General features: G+C 48.5%; 1 protein-coding gene across 3 annotated transcripts; it reads left to right on the top strand.

Annotated features, from left to right (window-relative positions):
* The first annotated feature begins 2,239 nt into the window (after nt 1-2,239).
* Nucleotides 2,240-15,584, top strand: zfr (zinc finger RNA binding protein). 3 transcript variants are annotated; one of them, XM_053870349.1, is made up of 20 exons: nt 2,240-2,358; nt 2,529-2,610; nt 4,924-5,203; nt 5,275-5,413; nt 5,485-5,703; nt 5,936-6,171; nt 6,252-6,461; nt 6,532-6,820; nt 6,931-7,106; nt 7,178-7,297; nt 7,366-7,511; nt 7,710-7,875; nt 7,947-8,155; nt 9,309-9,459; nt 9,981-10,122; nt 11,896-11,993; nt 12,701-12,796; nt 14,280-14,391; nt 14,463-14,560; nt 14,632-15,584. In XM_053870349.1, the coding sequence occupies exons 1-20, from the start codon at nt 2,322-2,324 to the stop codon at nt 14,809-14,811; spliced, it is 3,186 nt and encodes a 1,061-aa protein (XP_053726324.1). In that variant the 5' UTR covers nt 2,240-2,321; the 3' UTR covers nt 14,812-15,584. The 3 variants fall into 3 exon arrangements, with proteins under 3 accessions (XP_053726324.1, XP_053726323.1, XP_053726325.1); XM_053870348.1 differs by having other exon boundaries at nt 9,306-9,459; nt 14,632-15,579; XM_053870350.1 differs by lacking the exons at nt 11,896-11,993; nt 14,280-14,391; nt 14,463-14,560; nt 14,632-15,584 and having other exon boundaries at nt 2,241-2,358; nt 9,306-9,459.
* The last annotated feature ends 1,548 nt before the right edge of the window (nt 15,585-17,132 follow it).

Genomic DNA, 17,132 nt, shown 5'->3' with positions numbered 1-17,132 from the left:
CATGTTTGATGAATTCCTTTCTACTTCCTCTGATATCAGGGGATGTTGGTGGGCGACCTGAAGGCGAATGCTTGGACTTGACATGCACACAAGTGGAAAGACGCCACCCAAAGGTCACACGTTGCACGGTTGGAAGTGAGCAGGGTCGTCACAGGGCCCTGACTCGCCGTGGCTTCTTCTATATCCAACGTTCTGTCCCCTCCTGAGTCCCTGAGTGCCAGCTGCCACTCACCATGTCAGCAGACGACTGGCAGCTGCAGGTATTATAAAACACTCCAGCGTGGAAGCACTGGCCCTTTAAGCGCCGCATCTCTGTACCCACTGCCTTTCAGACCTGCTTCTCTTTGAGGGCCCTGTGTGGCCTTCAAGCAGCACCCACACACACAGAATAGCTAATGACCCCAGCAAAAATGTCACTGTTAAACATTTAGTGGTTGAAGATTGCACTTAATCACTCAGCAGTGGCAGCTTCACATGTGCGAAGAATCCTGAAACGGTGTCGCAGACACGCAGAAGACCCACTCTCCAGTTTGTTTTTTGGGGCTGATATTTTCACTTTCCGTGCTGAAAGATTTTTCTTCATATGTGCAGTGTATTAAACCTTCTGTCGACCTTGTTGCTGGATTGATTTTTAATATAAATTGAGTATTTTTTATGAGTATTTCAATAAACTGGTACTGTTTTCTCCTGTCACAGTATTAGTTAGTATTTAATGTATGGATTTCTAGCCACACTGACAGAATCAGTTACCACATACCAGGGCTGGGAGTCAATGTAGTGCCTGGGATGCTAGTCACTGCTTTGGTGTTGCTACGGTTTAGTGGAACCATAAAACTGGTGGATATGTATTGAACTATTTTTCCTGTTACAATGGACAATATGTCAGGAACGTTTGGAGCATATGCATCTTCTTATCCAACCACTACTGTCTCATCAAAATAACCTAAATTCCAAATGTAATCATTACAAATGCTTGGATGAGTACAAATAGCCATCGTAATAGTCACGATTATTTATTTAAAATGGTGCTGCTCTTCTCATAATATTCAAAGTATTACTGGCATTTACTGTTGCTCATCCACATTATATTATGGTAACACCACGTCCTGTAGGGAAGTCAAAATAACAATTTATCATTCTGTCCATAAATTCATTTTTTAAACTCTTTTTTTTTGGACTCCTGGATGGAAGCAAAACCACTTGGGATTATGCCTGTGTCATGATAAAACCTGTTGACCAAAACCCAGGCTGATGTTATCTGATGGAGTAATTCAGGAGAGAAAGAATTCACAAACCTTGCTCCAGAGTGGCGGTCCTCCCCTGGGACGAAGCGGTGAGTGAGCAGCCGCAGGTGCCTGTGCTGTGAGAGCCAGCACACAGAGATATGTGAGCCCTGATGCCGTACGGTCCGCGCCGGCAGCCAATCACAGCCTCCGCCATTGTGAGCAGCTGCAGAGCTCATTGGTGTTACGCTGGTAATGTCTTTCACCTTCAGGTATTCACCCTCGCTCATTTGTGAAGAAACAAAAGTGCAGCAGACGTCAGAGAGAAACATCATCATGAGAGAGAAAGTTCTTTTAGAGAACGTTGCACAACACAAGTCTTGACAGGATGCACTGCCATATTGAGAGATTATCTACCTCCCTACCTCCCTATCTATCTATCTCTCTATCTATCTATCTATCTATCTATCTATCTATCTGTCTGTCTGTCTATCTATCTATCTATCTACCTACCTGTCTATCTATCTATCTGTCTGTCTATCTATCTATCTATCTATCTATCTATCTATCTGTCTGTCTGTCTATCTATCTATCTATCTACCTGTCTGTCTATCTATCTATCTATCTATCTATCTGTCTGTCTGTCTATCTATCTGTCTGTCTATCTATCTATCTGTCTACCTGTCTATCTATCTATCTATCTATCTATCTACCTGTCTATCTGTCTGTCTATCTATCTATCTATCTGTCTATCTGTCTGTCTATCTACCTATCTATCTACCTGTCTATCTATCTATCTTCAGTGTCCTATCTTGGTTTTACTGTTATGAACAGTAAACAAAAATGTATTTTTAAAAAATCCTCTAAATATGACTGCTCAGATCGTTTTAATTACTTTGGAAATTGTTCTTTAACTATATCTTATTGAGCATTGACAGTGAAATGTTTCAGGTGAAGATGAGAAAAGAGTGAAATCCCACCACAATGTACAGTACAACGCTATTAGGCAACATCTACGCATGCGCCTCGACGTCACTTCCGATCAGCCCTCCTATAAATGCGCCGTGTATTCGACCCTCGACAGACAACACGACACCAATGATTCCTATATGTCCAGTAGTGTCCTTCACCTATGGTAAGTAGCGACCTATTTGGGCCGGATGCGCTTGTGTACGGCCTTTAGGAAGACGCGGCGGTCGTTACCGGGGTTAATTTGATGCGGTGTTGAGCATTGTCAAGCCGCGGATGGCTTCTACCTGCTGCTATCAGTTAGCTTAGCTTGCTCCCGTCTCCTGTCCTCTGCAGTGCCCAGCCGGCTCGGTGAAGATGCCAAGATGGCTACCGGCAACTACTTCGGATTTACCCACGGAGCTGCCGCCCAGTACAGGTAAGCGCCCGTCGGAGCAGGTCTCGCTGCGCACACTAGCTGTCTGTAAATTTGTCATAGTCGCTGAGTGAGCGGGTTTTGCACGTATAATGCCTCCTACCGGTGCTATTGTTCAGGCTGGGGGATGGGACCCTCCAGTGCTGCAGTTGGTCAGACGGCAGCACCGACTGCGTCTGTCAGCTGAGCAGGTACCAGCCATGCAGTTGCGCCTGAGTGTGAGAGCGCAGCTTCCAAGTGAGGAGCTGCATGTTCGCACCGAGGATGCAAACACGATGGCATTGTTGGAGAGAGAAATTACTGTTGGCTTATAATACGGCTGTGTCCACGGTTGGTATCCTCATGGCAGGTGACGTTATTGTAACATTAGTGACTTGTATAAATCACAGTCTATTTTGAAAATATTGTTATTCACCATGCTTTTTCTCCCAGGGGAAATTGGCTTTCTGCATTCACTAAACTTCAAGCACTAAATCATATGTTATGACCGACACAAAATCTGCTGCACTATGTTAGGGTCGCAACACCAAGTCGACATTGTTTACTATAACCGGCTATCAAATTGGTTGCCTGCTAGTTGTGATGTCATCATTTTCTCAGCACAAGCCACCGTAAAAAAGGAGTTGTTCGAGGCTCATGGAGCACACCGACCCAAAATGTTGAGAGCACCATCATTCCGCAATGGACACACGGGACGCAAACCTTCTCACACCACATTTTGTGCTATTGAAATTGAAGGCTAACGTTTGGAAAAAAAAAAAGCGTTGAATATGACAGAAGTCTTTATTCAACTTGGTTTACAATGCTACAACCAGCATGTTGGCGTGTTCTTCCGTCCGATCGTTAGAGTGGTCTGTGACAAGTCAACTATCAAAATAATGGTCAGTTGCAGCCCTACTCATCATATTAACACTTAATCCCTGTAAGCCAGGCTTACATCGGATGAACTGAGATTGATGCATACTTTGATATGAATAACATCTATTCAATCGTAGAAGAAAACTCTTTAAACACTGCAGAATATTGACTTGAAGCCTTGTAAACATGTGATGCACATTTATACTTGTCAGAGAAAGATCCAAAACACTGCAGCACATGGAAGACTTACAAACCCAACCCTTGTCACGGTGTTGAGGGGAACCCCCGAAGCACAATGGATGCCTCTGGTAGGGAGTCACTGGAAAGCTAAATGGATCTTGTAGATTTTCAGACTTCATCACTGAATGCAGACTTTGAATCACACTGAAGCATCGCCATGGCAACAGATCCTGCTGCTCTTGATACTACGGTGATCAAATAAAGGGCTAACGTGACACACGTGAATGGACAGTTTAATCTTTAACTGTTGAACTGCTCCTGCATGGGCCGCAGAAGGTGGAGTCATGGATCGGGGCCTCTGACTAGATCTGGTTGGCAGATTTCTGATGAATTCTGTCTGAATTTCCGGTGGGTTAGATAAACATCTGTACAAGTATGTAGTTCACTATGGCCGCTACCTAGTGACACCATAATATGTGTAACTCGGATGAGTGAATTTACCCTCATCCCAAACTTGAGGTAATTTCTCTTTTACTGTGAGCCTGAATATCTGACCATTTTCAAGCTGTAAGATTTTGAAATGGTGATATGAACGTTTAATATTTCATTGAAAACCACTGGTGCCCAATGTTCACGCTTATGGACATTTCCTTTGTATCCTACTTTAGGAGAAGGGCATCGGTGTGGTGTCCGGTCCTGACAGGCATTTTGTCATTGGTCTTCTTTGATCTCATGATAGTGCTCCTACAACATGTATTTGACGAGTTGAATAATTTTGTTTTGAGATGCTAGAACTTGTCCGGTGGGACTGGATAGACAGCAGGAGCCGTCGTGCTGTGATAGTCTTTGCTGTAGCTCTACAGTAAACCTTTATGTACCTCATGTCACGCCACTATTTTAGTTAACAATTTAGGCGACACCAGAACAAGGCAGCATGAAGAGAGTCTGGAGGACTGTAATACATGGCTGTAGTTGAATTCAATTTTTTGTCTAAGATGCACTCAACAAAGACATGAGATGCTGAGTGAGTGTTTCCTTTGGTTTGTGTCGTGACCAATGTGTGATTTAAGTTACATTGGTGTTTGAACCTGTTGTGACCTATATTAAAGTTGCCATCTGATTTGCCCATCGTGCTCAGACAAAAGGGATGCTAAAGATGTTTGTTAATGTATTTCCAGTAGGATGTCGCGCGGTCCCTGTGCTGTCGCGCTGCAGGAATCCCTGAGGTATTCATGCAATAACGACCAGTGGCTAATTTTTCCCCACTTTCCTCCACAGTCAGCAGCCAGCTGCCGGGGTAGCCTACACTCATCCCACTACAGTGGCTAGCTACACGGTCCACCAGGCTCCTGTTGCGGCTCACACCGTGGCAGCTGCCTACGCCCCAACGGCCGCCACAGTTGCTGTCGCGCGACCTGCGCCCGTGGCTGTCGCAGCCGCTACAGCAGCAGCATATGGAGGCTACCAGCCGGCACACGCTGCCACTGACTATGGGTACACCCAGCGCCAGGCCGAAGTTCCTCCACCGCCACCACCAGTCACCTCGCAGAACTACCAAGTATGCCGGGCCATCGTCCCATTTCCTTTTATAGAGTTTTGTTTTGAATTTTTGTGTGTTTGGACCCCCAGGATACCTACTCTTATGTGCGGTCGACAGCCCCGGCTGTTGCCTATGATAGTAAACAATACTACCAGCAGCCCACTGCCACAGCTGCCGTGGCAGCTGCTCAGCCACAGCCCAGCGTGGCCGACTCTTACTACCAGACAGGTAGCAAACATACGCTGTACACTCCTGACGTTTGCTTATTGGTGTTTCAAATGCTCACAAATGTCTCTCAGCTGCCAAAACGGGCTACAGCCAGGGTGTGACCTCCTACACCCAGACTCAACAGACCCGCCAGGTGACCGTGATAAAACCTGCTGCTCCCAGTCCCGCCACATCGACCTTTTCCATCTACCCAGTGACCTCCACTGTTCAGCCGGTGGCGGCCGCTGCCTCCGTGGTGCCTACGTATTCGCAGAGCCCCACGTACAGCACCAATGCTGTCACATACTCCGGTATGAGTCGAGTTTCATATAATACACCTACAGTTGGTGACAATTTTTTTTTTCAACCTGATTATTATAGGATTTTATTTCTGAATTGGGAACACAAGCGTGATACAGTTGTTTTAGGTGATGACTAAATAGTTGTTTGCCTATTGCCATATCATTAATCCAATAACAAAAAACAACTTGTCAAACATGACCCTTATTTCATTGTGCTGACATGCTTCCCGAATTCTCTCAGGAACTTCATACTCCGGCTATGAGGCTGCAGTGTACTCGGCTGCCTCCAGCTACTACCAGCAGCAACAGCACCAGAAGCAGGCGGTGGCAGCAGTCGCTGCAACAGCCGCTTGGACTGGCAACAATTTCAACAAAAAAAATCCCTTCCAGAATAAACAGCTCCGACCAAAGCAGCCACCTAAGCCCCCTCAGATCCACTATTGTGACGTATGCAAGATCAGCTGCGCTGGTCCGCAGGTGAGTTTTTCCACTCCCATTATTGCACCGCTAAGCCAGTCGCCACCTCCAACGCTCCATGCCGTGGTTTTGTTGTGCAGACCTACAAGGAGCACCTGGAAGGACAGAAGCACAAGAAAAAGGAAGCGGCGTTGAAGGTCTCTCAGAGTAGCAGCAATGCTAGCAGTGGAAGTAGCGGAGGGCTCCTGGCTCGAAGTATTCAGAACCAGCTCCGGTGTGAATTATGTGACGTCTCCTGCACTGGGGCCGACGCCTATGCTGCACATATTCGAGGTGCCAAACACCAGAAGGTGAGTGTGACCCTACGTTCATTTTGAATCGGAATCTTTTTCCGTTTTAACGCTGGTCCTCCTCGCTCAGGTGGTCAAGCTCCATACTAAACTTGGCAAGCCGATTCCCTCCACTGAACCCAGCATGGCCACCCAAACCTCATCTCTGACCACAGCTGCCTCCAGCAAAGCCCCCAGTTCCACTTTAAGCAGTACCAGCAGCTCTCTGTGTGCCACTGCTTCCTCGAGCACCTCCTACCTAAAACCTGTCAACATCGTCAGTAACCTGTCTGGTGTCAAGAGCCCATCAGCAACCAGCACTGCCGCTACAGCTGCCGCCGCCGGCAAGAAGATCAGCACGCCCAAGATCAATTTTGTTGGTCAGTCGCTTTGAGTTTTCTCTGTACTGTACAACCTGAAGAAACTGAAATGGGTTCATTATACTCGAGACTTATTTACAGTCAGTAATGCTGTCTCTGCTGGCCCACAGGGGGGAATAAACTCCAGACTACAGGAAAGAGTGAGGAGACCAAAATGGAGACCAAACCGCCAACGACCTCAACAGCTGCACAGGATGCAAAGACCCTCTCTGAATCTCTGACGGCCTCTGCACTTGCTGCTCTTCAGAATGATGTCCAGCCTGTGGGGCATGACTACGTTGAGGAGGTGAGGATGAACGCTGCTTAACATCTGCATCTGATGGAAAATGTTGGATGTAATATTGTGAGTTTGTTTAGGTCCGGAATGATGAAGGCAAAGTCATCCGCTTTCACTGCAAGCTCTGTGAATGCAGTTTTAATGACCCAAACGCAAAAGAGATGCATTTGAAGGGACGTCGACATCGGCTGCAGTACAAGGTTTGCCCCTGCACTGGTTTGACTCTCTCAGGGTGGACGGGGAACAACGTGTTTCTTTTGTTCTGTAGAAAAAGGTGAACCCAGACCTGCAGGTGGAGGTGAAGCCCAGCATCCGTGCCAGGAAAATCCAGGAGGAGAAGATGAGGAAGCAGATGCAAAAGGAGGAATACTGGAGGCGACGAGAGGAAGAGGAGCGCTGGAGGATGGAAATGCGGTAGGTGTTAAATTCAATATCTGTCGCATCAAACGGGTTTTCCTGATGCCTTTTGAGAAGCTTGAGGCAGATGATTCACTTGGTGTGTAGAAGCACCAGCAGTTCTGAAAAGGCTGTTGCCGTCTGCTGTCTCCTTGAGCTCATTGCAGTCAAATATTTGAACGTGTCAATAAAAGAGGCCATGCTCTGTATTTGCAGTCGTTATGAAGAGGACATGTACTGGAGACGTATGGAGGAGGAGCAGCACCACTGGGACGACCGACGTCGCATGCCTGATGGAGGGTATCAACAGGGACCCCCTGGCCCTCCTGGTCTGCTCGGCGTGCGCCCTGGCCTGCCGGGCATGCCCCCTCAGGGCCCAATGGTTGGCCTTCACAACTGGTCCATCAGGCCATTGCTCGCTGGCTCTTGAATCGCCTTGTTCTGTGCTGGCAGCCACTCCGGCGACCGGATTCTTCAGACGACCGCTACGTCATGACCAAGCATGCCGCCATCTACCCCTCGGAAGAGGAGCTACAGTCCATACAGAAGATTGTGTCCATCACAGAGCGTGCCCTCAAGCTGGTGTCCGACATCATGACGGAGCAGGATAAAGACCCGGTCAAGGAGGAGGATGCTGACAACAAGGAGCTCGCTAAAGACAGGTTTGTTCTCTGAATTACTGCATTTGGTTTGTAGTATTACAAAGTAGGGATGCTCCGTCCAGGGTTTTTGCTGCCAGTCACTGATACAATGACAATGAATTTGTAATCAGAATGATGAGACCTCTGTCTACGTGATGTGAGAAAATGAACCATTAAATCATTTAAATTCAGACACGTTTTTATATACCTCGTCAAGAAGGTAAAAAAATAGAAAAAAACTTGCAGAATGCAGCAACTATTCTGTCAAAAGGACAACTGAAGAAACTCTAAATTTAACTTGATGTGAGACGCCGCAGGTGAATCTCTAGAGATTGTGCTGTCTGAAATATTGACATACTGTAGTGAGACAGAGAGCACTGCATTTATGAATGTTTCCACTTGGAGGACGATCCGCTGTATAATCCAGACGCTGCTGGTGGGACATCATCAGCATGTTCTCGCAGATATTGTCCTGAAGCCTTGATTAGTAATTCTGTGGCTGTGCCACCTTGTCATCATGAACACATCGTTGGCAGAGACTTCAGCCAGAGTTTGTCTAGTTTGTGTGCAGCTAGTTGGACTCACAGTCAGGGTTTTGCTTGGTTTGTTCCACCCTCGAGCAGCTGTCTGTCACAAACATGCATCATTTTTACTGGCTCAAACAAGATGAACAGTGATGTAGGGAAGGGCTGCGGCAGGTCATTAGTTTTGTATTAGAGCCTCCTATCAGCTAATCAAACGCTTGAAATGGGGAAGCCTGAGGGTGGAGTGTGTGCTCATGTAATTGGAGTTATATGCAGGCGACAAGTGTGAACTTAAGCTCACGGCCATTGTTCATTTCTCACATTGATATTGCCGTAGTTACATTGTCTGTCAATAGATGCACTTATGTGGTGTGAAAACTATGGAGCAGTTTGGTGCTGTTGCATGTGGTGTCACATAAACCAGTTGTCTCCACTCTTTCCTCACACTGTCAACAGCTGCACGTTCAGTAAAACGACTGTGTGAAGCATGTTACTTGAAGCAACAAAAATGAATAGTTCTTCTTCTGAACTGTTACTTACGATGCTCAATGCAGTGACTCGAACGGTAGCGCGGACCTGTCCTGATGATGCATTTACCCAAAATATTGCCTGATTGTATGAAGAGTTTTTTTTTTTTTTTGTTGCAGCAGGCCCCTCAAAGGCGTGATGAGGGTGGGCGTGCTCGCCAAAGGTCTGCTGCTTCGTGGAGACAAAAACGTCAACCTCGTCCTGTTGTGCTCAGAGAAGCCCACCATGAGTCTCATGACCTGCATTCTGGAGCACCTGCCCAAGCAACTAACAGTACTGTCTTCACTCTTGCCTTTCTTGCTGTCATCCATTCTTGACCTCTCAATTAGCCAATATTAAGTGGCTAGCCATTTTGGCTCCTGTAGACTGCTTCCTGCGAATAGCTATGGCAAATGTATTTCCACTGTCCTTCAGCCGTTAGATGTCACGCCATGTGCCTGCTGAGCTGTGGAGAGTGGTCCATATGGTTCAGTGCTGATCCGTGGCACCACTAATCCCTCTTGATTCTCTAAAGTGAAGTCCACTGGGCGAGAATGTCTGCTGAGCTTTGGAGCAAGTCATTGCCTCACAGCTGTGGAAAAATGGCCTCCCACTGAAGGCATCAAATCTGTCGTGTCTGGCTACTGTTGGCCTCTCCTGCACTGTCACCTGCCCAGAACTTTGGAATCAACTGCACTCTGTCGGCCTTTGCCCATTTCTCAGATCAGATTCTACGTACCATCCGTAGATCTTCACCATGAACAGTGGTCACTGATTTGTTATGTGCATTTACCATTGGTGATGTTTTTCCCCAGATCGTAGCGCCCGAGAAATATGAGGTGAAAGGATCAGTGGAGGAAGCGGCCATTATTCTCACCTCCTGCACCGAGCAAAAGATGACGGTGACAATCACTCTCACCTCACCCGTCATCCGCGAGGAAAATGGCCGGGACGGAGGTTGGGAAACCCATCGCAGCCCCTTTTCTTACATTGCACTTCCTTTCTTTGTCTTTCTGCCACATCCCTATGAAATCAGTTTCAACATGATTTATACCCTGAAGAGCACTGTTCTGCTGGCACTGTGGATCCCACCCACCGGGTGACTTGCCCTTCTCTGCGTGAAGCATTTCAGACTTGAAAATGTTTATCCAGCGAAGAGCAAGCCGCTTGATAAAACCCTTTTTAAGTTTATTTAAAAAACAGTGATAGAGGAAAAATTAAAGCTGTTCTAATGAATATGTAGATGAAAAGTGTAATACGGAATTTAAAAAAGTGCCACTTAAAACTTTCCATGACCAGGATGATGCCTTTAATTCCATTAAGTCCAATTAATCCCTGCTAGTTGGCGCTGCTGAGTCGTCTCACGGACTTGAATACATAAAACCCATGACCTGTCTCGGTGTTGTGAAGCGAGCCGGAGGTTCTTTTGTCATCGATCTCTAGAGATCGATGGCATTTCGTCTGGGCTGAAATTGTCAGTGCAAAAGCACTCACGACGGCTATGGATCAACTTGAATGGTAGCACAACTTGACGTGGTTCATTGTTAAATTCCGTGATTAGGATTAAGCGTGAGGTCAGGCCAAAGAGTCCGGTTCAGGACTGAACATGTAGGAAACTTGAGTGCCAGCAGTTTTGCTCTTGGTCTTTCTACTCTGTAACTGACTTCTCAGATTCTGATCCTCTTTTGAACAAAGCATGATCAGTGTTTGCATTGTGTTAAGTCCAGTTATTCCCAGGAGATATTCTGTTTTGTTTCCTGTGTTCTTGGGGATTCTGTTTCAACCCAAACCCGCTCACCTGTTTGCCAACTGCAGTACAGAGCAAGAGACATTCACAAGATGCCGCAGACCCTTCCCCCTCATTTGGTGCTGTGAGTCAAATCCAGATTGGGCTTCAGGTCATGCAGAATCCCGCACAGCAGAGGAAAGGGAATTGAATGTTCAACTTTTTCCCCACAGGAAACAAATGTTCCTTTTGTGTGCGATGCTGTTCTCAAGTGCTCCCCTGAGTAGATCCATAGACGGACTCCAAATTGGACTTCCTAAATTGTGATTTACTTCAACTGTGTCACGGCATTGTCTGGGAAAGCAACTCTTTCAAATGACTATCTTGGGGGAGTATTTCTAAAGATCAGGTTAAGAGGCTCGTAAGTATCTGATTGGATGAGAGTGAAGTATGTGAAACGCAGTAACTCGCCACTCACTGATGCCAGGGATGCATGCAGTGGAACATTAACCTCCTTGGACTGCTGATAGTGATCTGACTGTCCTTCAGCACCCATTGCTGCTTTTTCTGCCGCAGTAAGAGACCGCTCGATTTGAACCCAGGAACAGGCCAAATTTCCACCCGATTCTTCCTCCATCAGTAGGGCCCAACAGCTCCGGAAGGATTTTTGACCAAGGTTTTCCCCACGTTCCAAAAATGTTGCCACACCTACCATTCAAATCAAGTCACTGCTGGGCTCTTGTGCTTTGCCTCTGACGGTCCACACACACACACACACACACACACACACACACGCACAGGTGGGCAAAGTGAAGCTAGCACTGATACATTGACAACGATAGCATGACGGTGGACCAGCTAGCCTGCGTCTGAGCCCACCTCTCGGACCTTACTCGACCTTCAACTGTGGTATGTGTGGCAATGTGTTTGCTTTCTACAAGCCTTGCTGACCTGGTCAAACACCCATTCCTCATCACATTTTGACACTTGAAATCCATTTTTAGATGTAACCTCGGGTATGGTGAAAGACCCAGCGGACGTCTTGGACAGGCAAAAATGCCTTGACGCTCTGGCTGCTCTGCGCCACGCTAAGTGGTTCCAGGTTCGGAACATCATTTTACTTTCTTATTGTAGCCTTATGAGATGCATTCTTTCTGTTGACTGGTTTATTTGTGTTACAAGTCTCTCTTGATAACGGTAAATAACCATTATGGGATGCCCTCCTTTTTTTTTTTGGTCAAATGTACTGAATATCAATTGAAAAGAATCCGGCATCCTAGTGCTTTAAATTTCCATGCTAGCAACATGTGATTCCATAAGGCTGCACAGAAACCTGCACCGGACCGTGCAACGCTGGTGTTTTGACACTCTACAGTTTTGTAGAAGGGGATTGAGGGACGAGAGACGATCGGAATGGTTGCTTGGCTTCGGTCCTCTTGGCGGAAGGTCCAGGCTCACCATTCCGATGTCCTTGGCTCTTTCAGTCCCCGCCCCCTCCTCTCAGGTGGCGTCTTGTACTTTAAGTACCTGTTTGTGAGACACCTGGGCTCAGGGTTTGGAAGATACCAAGGAACGGCCCGCGTCCTTGCATCTTGCAAACTTTGCAGCCCTTTACTAACTGCGAGGTACAAGACTACTGGGAATGGCAGCTGATTGCAAAAGTGTCATGGCTCTTCCATATGTCCAACCATACTAAAGCTTCCATTATACACAGTAGTGTTTGGCCCTCTGAGACAGAGCTGATGATGTTGGGTCCATCTCTTCTCACGCTTGTTTGGTCCATCAATCTAACTTCTGTTGCACCACAAGGCTAGAGCCAACGGACTGCAGTCCTGTGTCATCATCATCCGGATCCTGCGAGACCTGTGCCAGCGAGTTCCCACCTGGTCTGCCTTCCCCGGATGGGTGAGTCCGCTCGATGGTTCTCCTCAGCAGCGGGGAAATCCCAGGCATATGTGGGAGTTTTCAGCTATTATTTGTGCTGTGAATTATGGGTATGATATTAAGGAGGAGCTGTTATAGTCGTGGCAATAACTGTACTGCACTTCACGCTGATATGAAGGGATGAGCCGTTATTGACAGCCGTTGCTGGGATTGATAGATGGAGGCAGTGTACTGGTGTCTCTCTGCCCCACTCATGACCTTTTGCATAGTATTGGCAGAATTTTGGAAGGTGACTAGTTGGCTTTCTTCCTCTCACTCATTGGCCAATTGACTCCTTAAAGCCCTTTACTCCAATACATCCTTGTTGTCGGGGTTTACCTTCATCTGTGGCTGGCACTCTTCCAAATCAATGTTTTCAATGAAATATTCATCTATGGCTGGCACTGTTTCAAAATGCTGTCGCTTGAAAAACAGGGTCTGGGTCTGAAGTGAATTCATGTAGGTATGCCTCCCCCCGGCGGCGGCCACAGTGAATTGCATGACTAACAGCTCTTCATATGATCCAGTGGCGATGCTCTTCCTCAGCTCCAAAGCAACAATGGCGATAGTGGGTGTCATCCCTGTCGATAACTGCAGGTCTGTGGATGTGGACCGTGCACGCTCTGCTACCATTCTCGGCCACACTCCTGCGACACAGTAAAGCATCAGCTGCTCTGATGCCTGTGGACTCATGCTGTTGCACTCTGTTGACCTGTATCTGTGAAAACCTTCATCGCTGGATAAATGCTCCTCTTCAGACTCAAACTCTGAGTGAAGTTACAGGCCGGTTGAAATGCCACGATGTTTCCCATCACAACTTGGCGACTTTGCTGTCTATAGTGTTTTCAAAACCAGTTATGAAACATGGCTGAGTTATTACTCTATAATAACCGTTTAAATGGGGTGGCACAAAAGACTGAAGTTTCAGAGCTTAATAACAGGCAAACTCTAAACTGAGGCGACGGTGAGCTGAGATGACCATTGACTGTCCTGCCCAGTGCCGTGTCCAGGTGTTTTAGACTGGCGTGGCTGGACTGAGCAGCCAAGCGGTCTCTCTGACAGACAGCCAAGGTGAAGCAGCTCCGCTAACTGGACTTGTCGCTAAGACGGAATGGTCTTTCCCAACTGTGAAATGTAGCACTCGGTCTTGTTTCTGAATGCTCTGTAAACGGGCGATGGCCGAGCTTGTTTTTGAGTCCAGTTGTTCAGGAGTGACTGTTGTGCATGACTCCTGAGCCCTGGGTTGCGCCACACTGGAGAGCCTGCTGTGTCTGGGCGGGCCTGCAGCACAAGTGTTGCATGCGCCTCACTTCTCTTGCTTCAGCCCCTCAGGAGCAGGCGTCAGTTACGGCCCTTTACAAGCTGTGAAGTGTGGCGATGGCCTGCTGTGAGGAGGCCAGCCATGCTGCCCCTGCTGGAGAATGCCAGCATTGCTTCTCAACCGTGGTCACTGTTTCTCTGTCAGGCGCTGGAGCTGCTGGTTGAGAAGGCCATCAGCAGCGCGTCGGCTCCGCTCAGCCCCGGCGACGCCCTCCGACGCGTCTTTGAATGCATCTCATCAGGCATCCTGCTCTCTGGTACGGTTCCACCTCGGCCGCCTCTGATCTGCCCACCTGGCAGCAGCATTGAGATGTGGCTGTGTTGGCAGGTGGACCCGGTCTGGTGGATCCCTGCGAGAAGAATCCTGTGGACACGCTGGCCGCGATGGAGGAGCAGCAGCGGGAGGACATCACATCCAGCGCCCAGGTGAGCGCTGCTCTGGTGCCCTGCTGCAGGTCACGTGACCCGCAGCCTGACGCCGCCCGCTATCTTCCCAGTACGCGCTGCGGCTCCTGGCCTTCCGCCACATCCACAAGGTCCTGGGGATGGATCCGCTGCCGCAGGCCAACCCCCGCTTCAGCACGCGCAACACCCGCAAGCGGCGCCACGACAGCGCCGACGGCGTGGACACCTTCGAGGGCGAAGGGAAGAAGGACAAGAAGGACTGTGACGCCTGACGGCCTTTTAAAGTAGAGTCTACTGACAGAGTTGTATGTAGATGTATTTAATGTCTCCCAAGTTCATTTCTTTTAATGTTTTAATTGCTTTTATTAGGATTCCACTTCTGTTCCCTCTTCCTCCTTAGTTTCCTCTTTTATTTATTAACTTGGTCTTGCATCATATCAGTTGTTTCCCCTTCCTCCTGACGGCTTTTCTCCGTTGTACATTTCTGGCTACAGTTCTGGATGTTGCTGTAAGATACAGCTCTTCTGACTGCTGAGCCTGTGGCTCAAGGCTCGCCTCAGCTGCTCCCTCTGGTGGTGCGGGTGGCTCGCAGCAGGAGGTCGGAACCTTCCTGTACGCTGTAACTGCGGCGAACAGGAAGCTTCACTGAGGCGGTGGCGGCTGCCACAGATGAGCCTCACTGTTGGTGTGTGTTCGTGACCCGTCGGCAGATGCTGGTGTACTTCTGTTGTATGTTTTTCATATAATATATATATATATATATATATCTGGAACACTGACGTTCTGACCTGACCAAGTTGCTAGGACCTGAGAGCATGGCTTTATCTCCAGCTGTAGAGTTGCCCTCCTCCCCATCGGTGCTGTTACGTCACGTCTGGAAAGGAAAGCAGCTGCAGGGAACTGAATGAAACATTTCCAGATCTGAAAGTGACTTTCAAAAGGCCTCACAGGTCCCTTCTCAAGCTTCACACTGGGTGACAGATTTGCCTGTAACTGAAACACACTTCAAGTTGTTGCTCTGTTCTAATAAAAAGAAGGAATGTTTCATGTAAACCGGGTCATTAAACCCCAGTGGACAGGAAGTGTCAAAGGTGTGCCGAGCCTCTTCTCGTCCTTCTCCCCTCACGCTGTTGAGGGGCCCGTCTGCTGCCGTTTCCTCTCTGGCCCCTGATGGCGCTGCCTGCCCGCTAACAAGCATCCAGAGGGACCCGGCTGACCCCTCTGCCAGTCCTCTCTACCTGCTGGTGACGGGAGACTCGCGTCATCGACTCGGTTACATGAACTTTCTTCGAGTCCTATGGTCCATTGAGAAGTTGCAGTGCCTTCGTTTCGCCACCTGATGGTGACAGATCACATTCCAACGGAAGAGCGTTCCATTAGTTTGCTTAGCTGGATCTAAATAAACGTCGACTTCATTGACTTTAATGAAAAATAAAACCAAAGTCTTGGAAGCCCAGACATCAGCTGAGAGTACGTCACGGAGAATCCAAACACCCACTGGCCAGACTTCAGTGAGCTGCGTGGGAGGAAATCGGAGTGAGAAGAGCGGCCCTCTGCCGTGGTCATGTTCTCTGAGGTTCCACCCTCTTCCACGGGACCTTGTGAGGCGAGGACAGGGCTCAGGGTTCATGATTCTGAAGGGTTCTTCACGGTCTCAAAGAAACCTTTGATGAAGGTGGAGGCGAGCGGTGGAGACGCCGTCCTGCGGGAACCTCACGCCTGCTGAAACCGGCACACACAGGCCTCCCACAGTCACAGGCTGGGGCCTCTGTCCGCAGGCTCCCACACTGCAGCCGTCTGTTGGTCCTGCAGTGCTAAACATGCGGCAGGACGGCTGGGTCGCCGCTCCTCATGACATAACCGCCTCACACATGACTATGAAATATAATGGTGGGATGGCGCAGGGCGACTGGGTCCAGTCTGGGCGGCACTTGCACGCGGGCGATGCCCCGACGCCGCCGGCTCCTTCTGGGGACACCAGCATGAGGAATGTGTCTGAAAGGCACACGTGCGTGTCTGAGGCGTCTGAGCCAGTCAGGGAGAAGCGTGAGTGAAGAGTCGACAGCAGAGAGACACACATGTGGCTCCTGAGAGCACATGCACGCAGGCGTGGAGACCTTCAGCTCCGGCTGTGGAGTCCGGTCTGGCTTCTCTTGCTTGACAAGGGTTCGAGATGAAGGTCTGGGATGGGAGGAGACTCACTCATCCACTTGGCAGAGACCTGGCCATAGTGTACAACATCACTGTCACAGAGGTTTATCTGATCCACTGGTGATACACTTCCTCATCTCAACACTGATGATGACGATGGCTGGGCATCATCACTACTGTTTAAAAGGGACCATGAACACCAGTGAAGGGCAGATGAGGCTTCATGACACAGTAGTGAAGGGCAGATGAGGCTTCATGAATGGGAGACGAGGCTTCATGACACAGTAGTGCAGGGCAGATGAGGCTTCATGACACAATAGTGATGGTTAGATGAGGCTTCATGACACAGTAGTGCAGGGCAGATGAGGCTTCATGACACAGTAGTGCAGGGCAGATGAGGCTTCCTGACACAGTATTGAAGGGTAGATGAGGCTTCATGACA

The sequence above is a fragment of the Synchiropus splendidus genome, chromosome 7 (genome assembly GCF_027744825.2).
Source record: "Synchiropus splendidus isolate RoL2022-P1 chromosome 7, RoL_Sspl_1.0, whole genome shotgun sequence".
In the NCBI taxonomy this organism is placed as follows: domain Eukaryota; kingdom Metazoa; phylum Chordata; class Actinopteri; order Syngnathiformes; family Callionymidae; genus Synchiropus; species Synchiropus splendidus.
This window is presented reverse-complemented; position numbering and strand designations above follow the sequence as displayed.

What these genes read in the sequence shown, in the direction of transcription:
- zfr (XM_053870348.1), top strand. Translation starts at nt 2,322, where the DNA reads ATGATTCCTATATGTCCAGTAGTGTCCTTCACCTATG. An exon ending in AAGGAGCTCGCTAAAGACAG is followed by an intron (nt 8,156 to 9,305) that starts GTTTGTTCTCTG and finishes TTTTTGTTGCAG; the next exon opens with CAGGCCCCTCAAAGGCGTGA. An exon ending in ATCAGGCATCCTGCTCTCTG is followed by an intron (nt 14,392 to 14,462) that starts GTACGGTTCCAC and finishes CTGTGTTGGCAG; the next exon opens with GTGGACCCGGTCTGGTGGAT.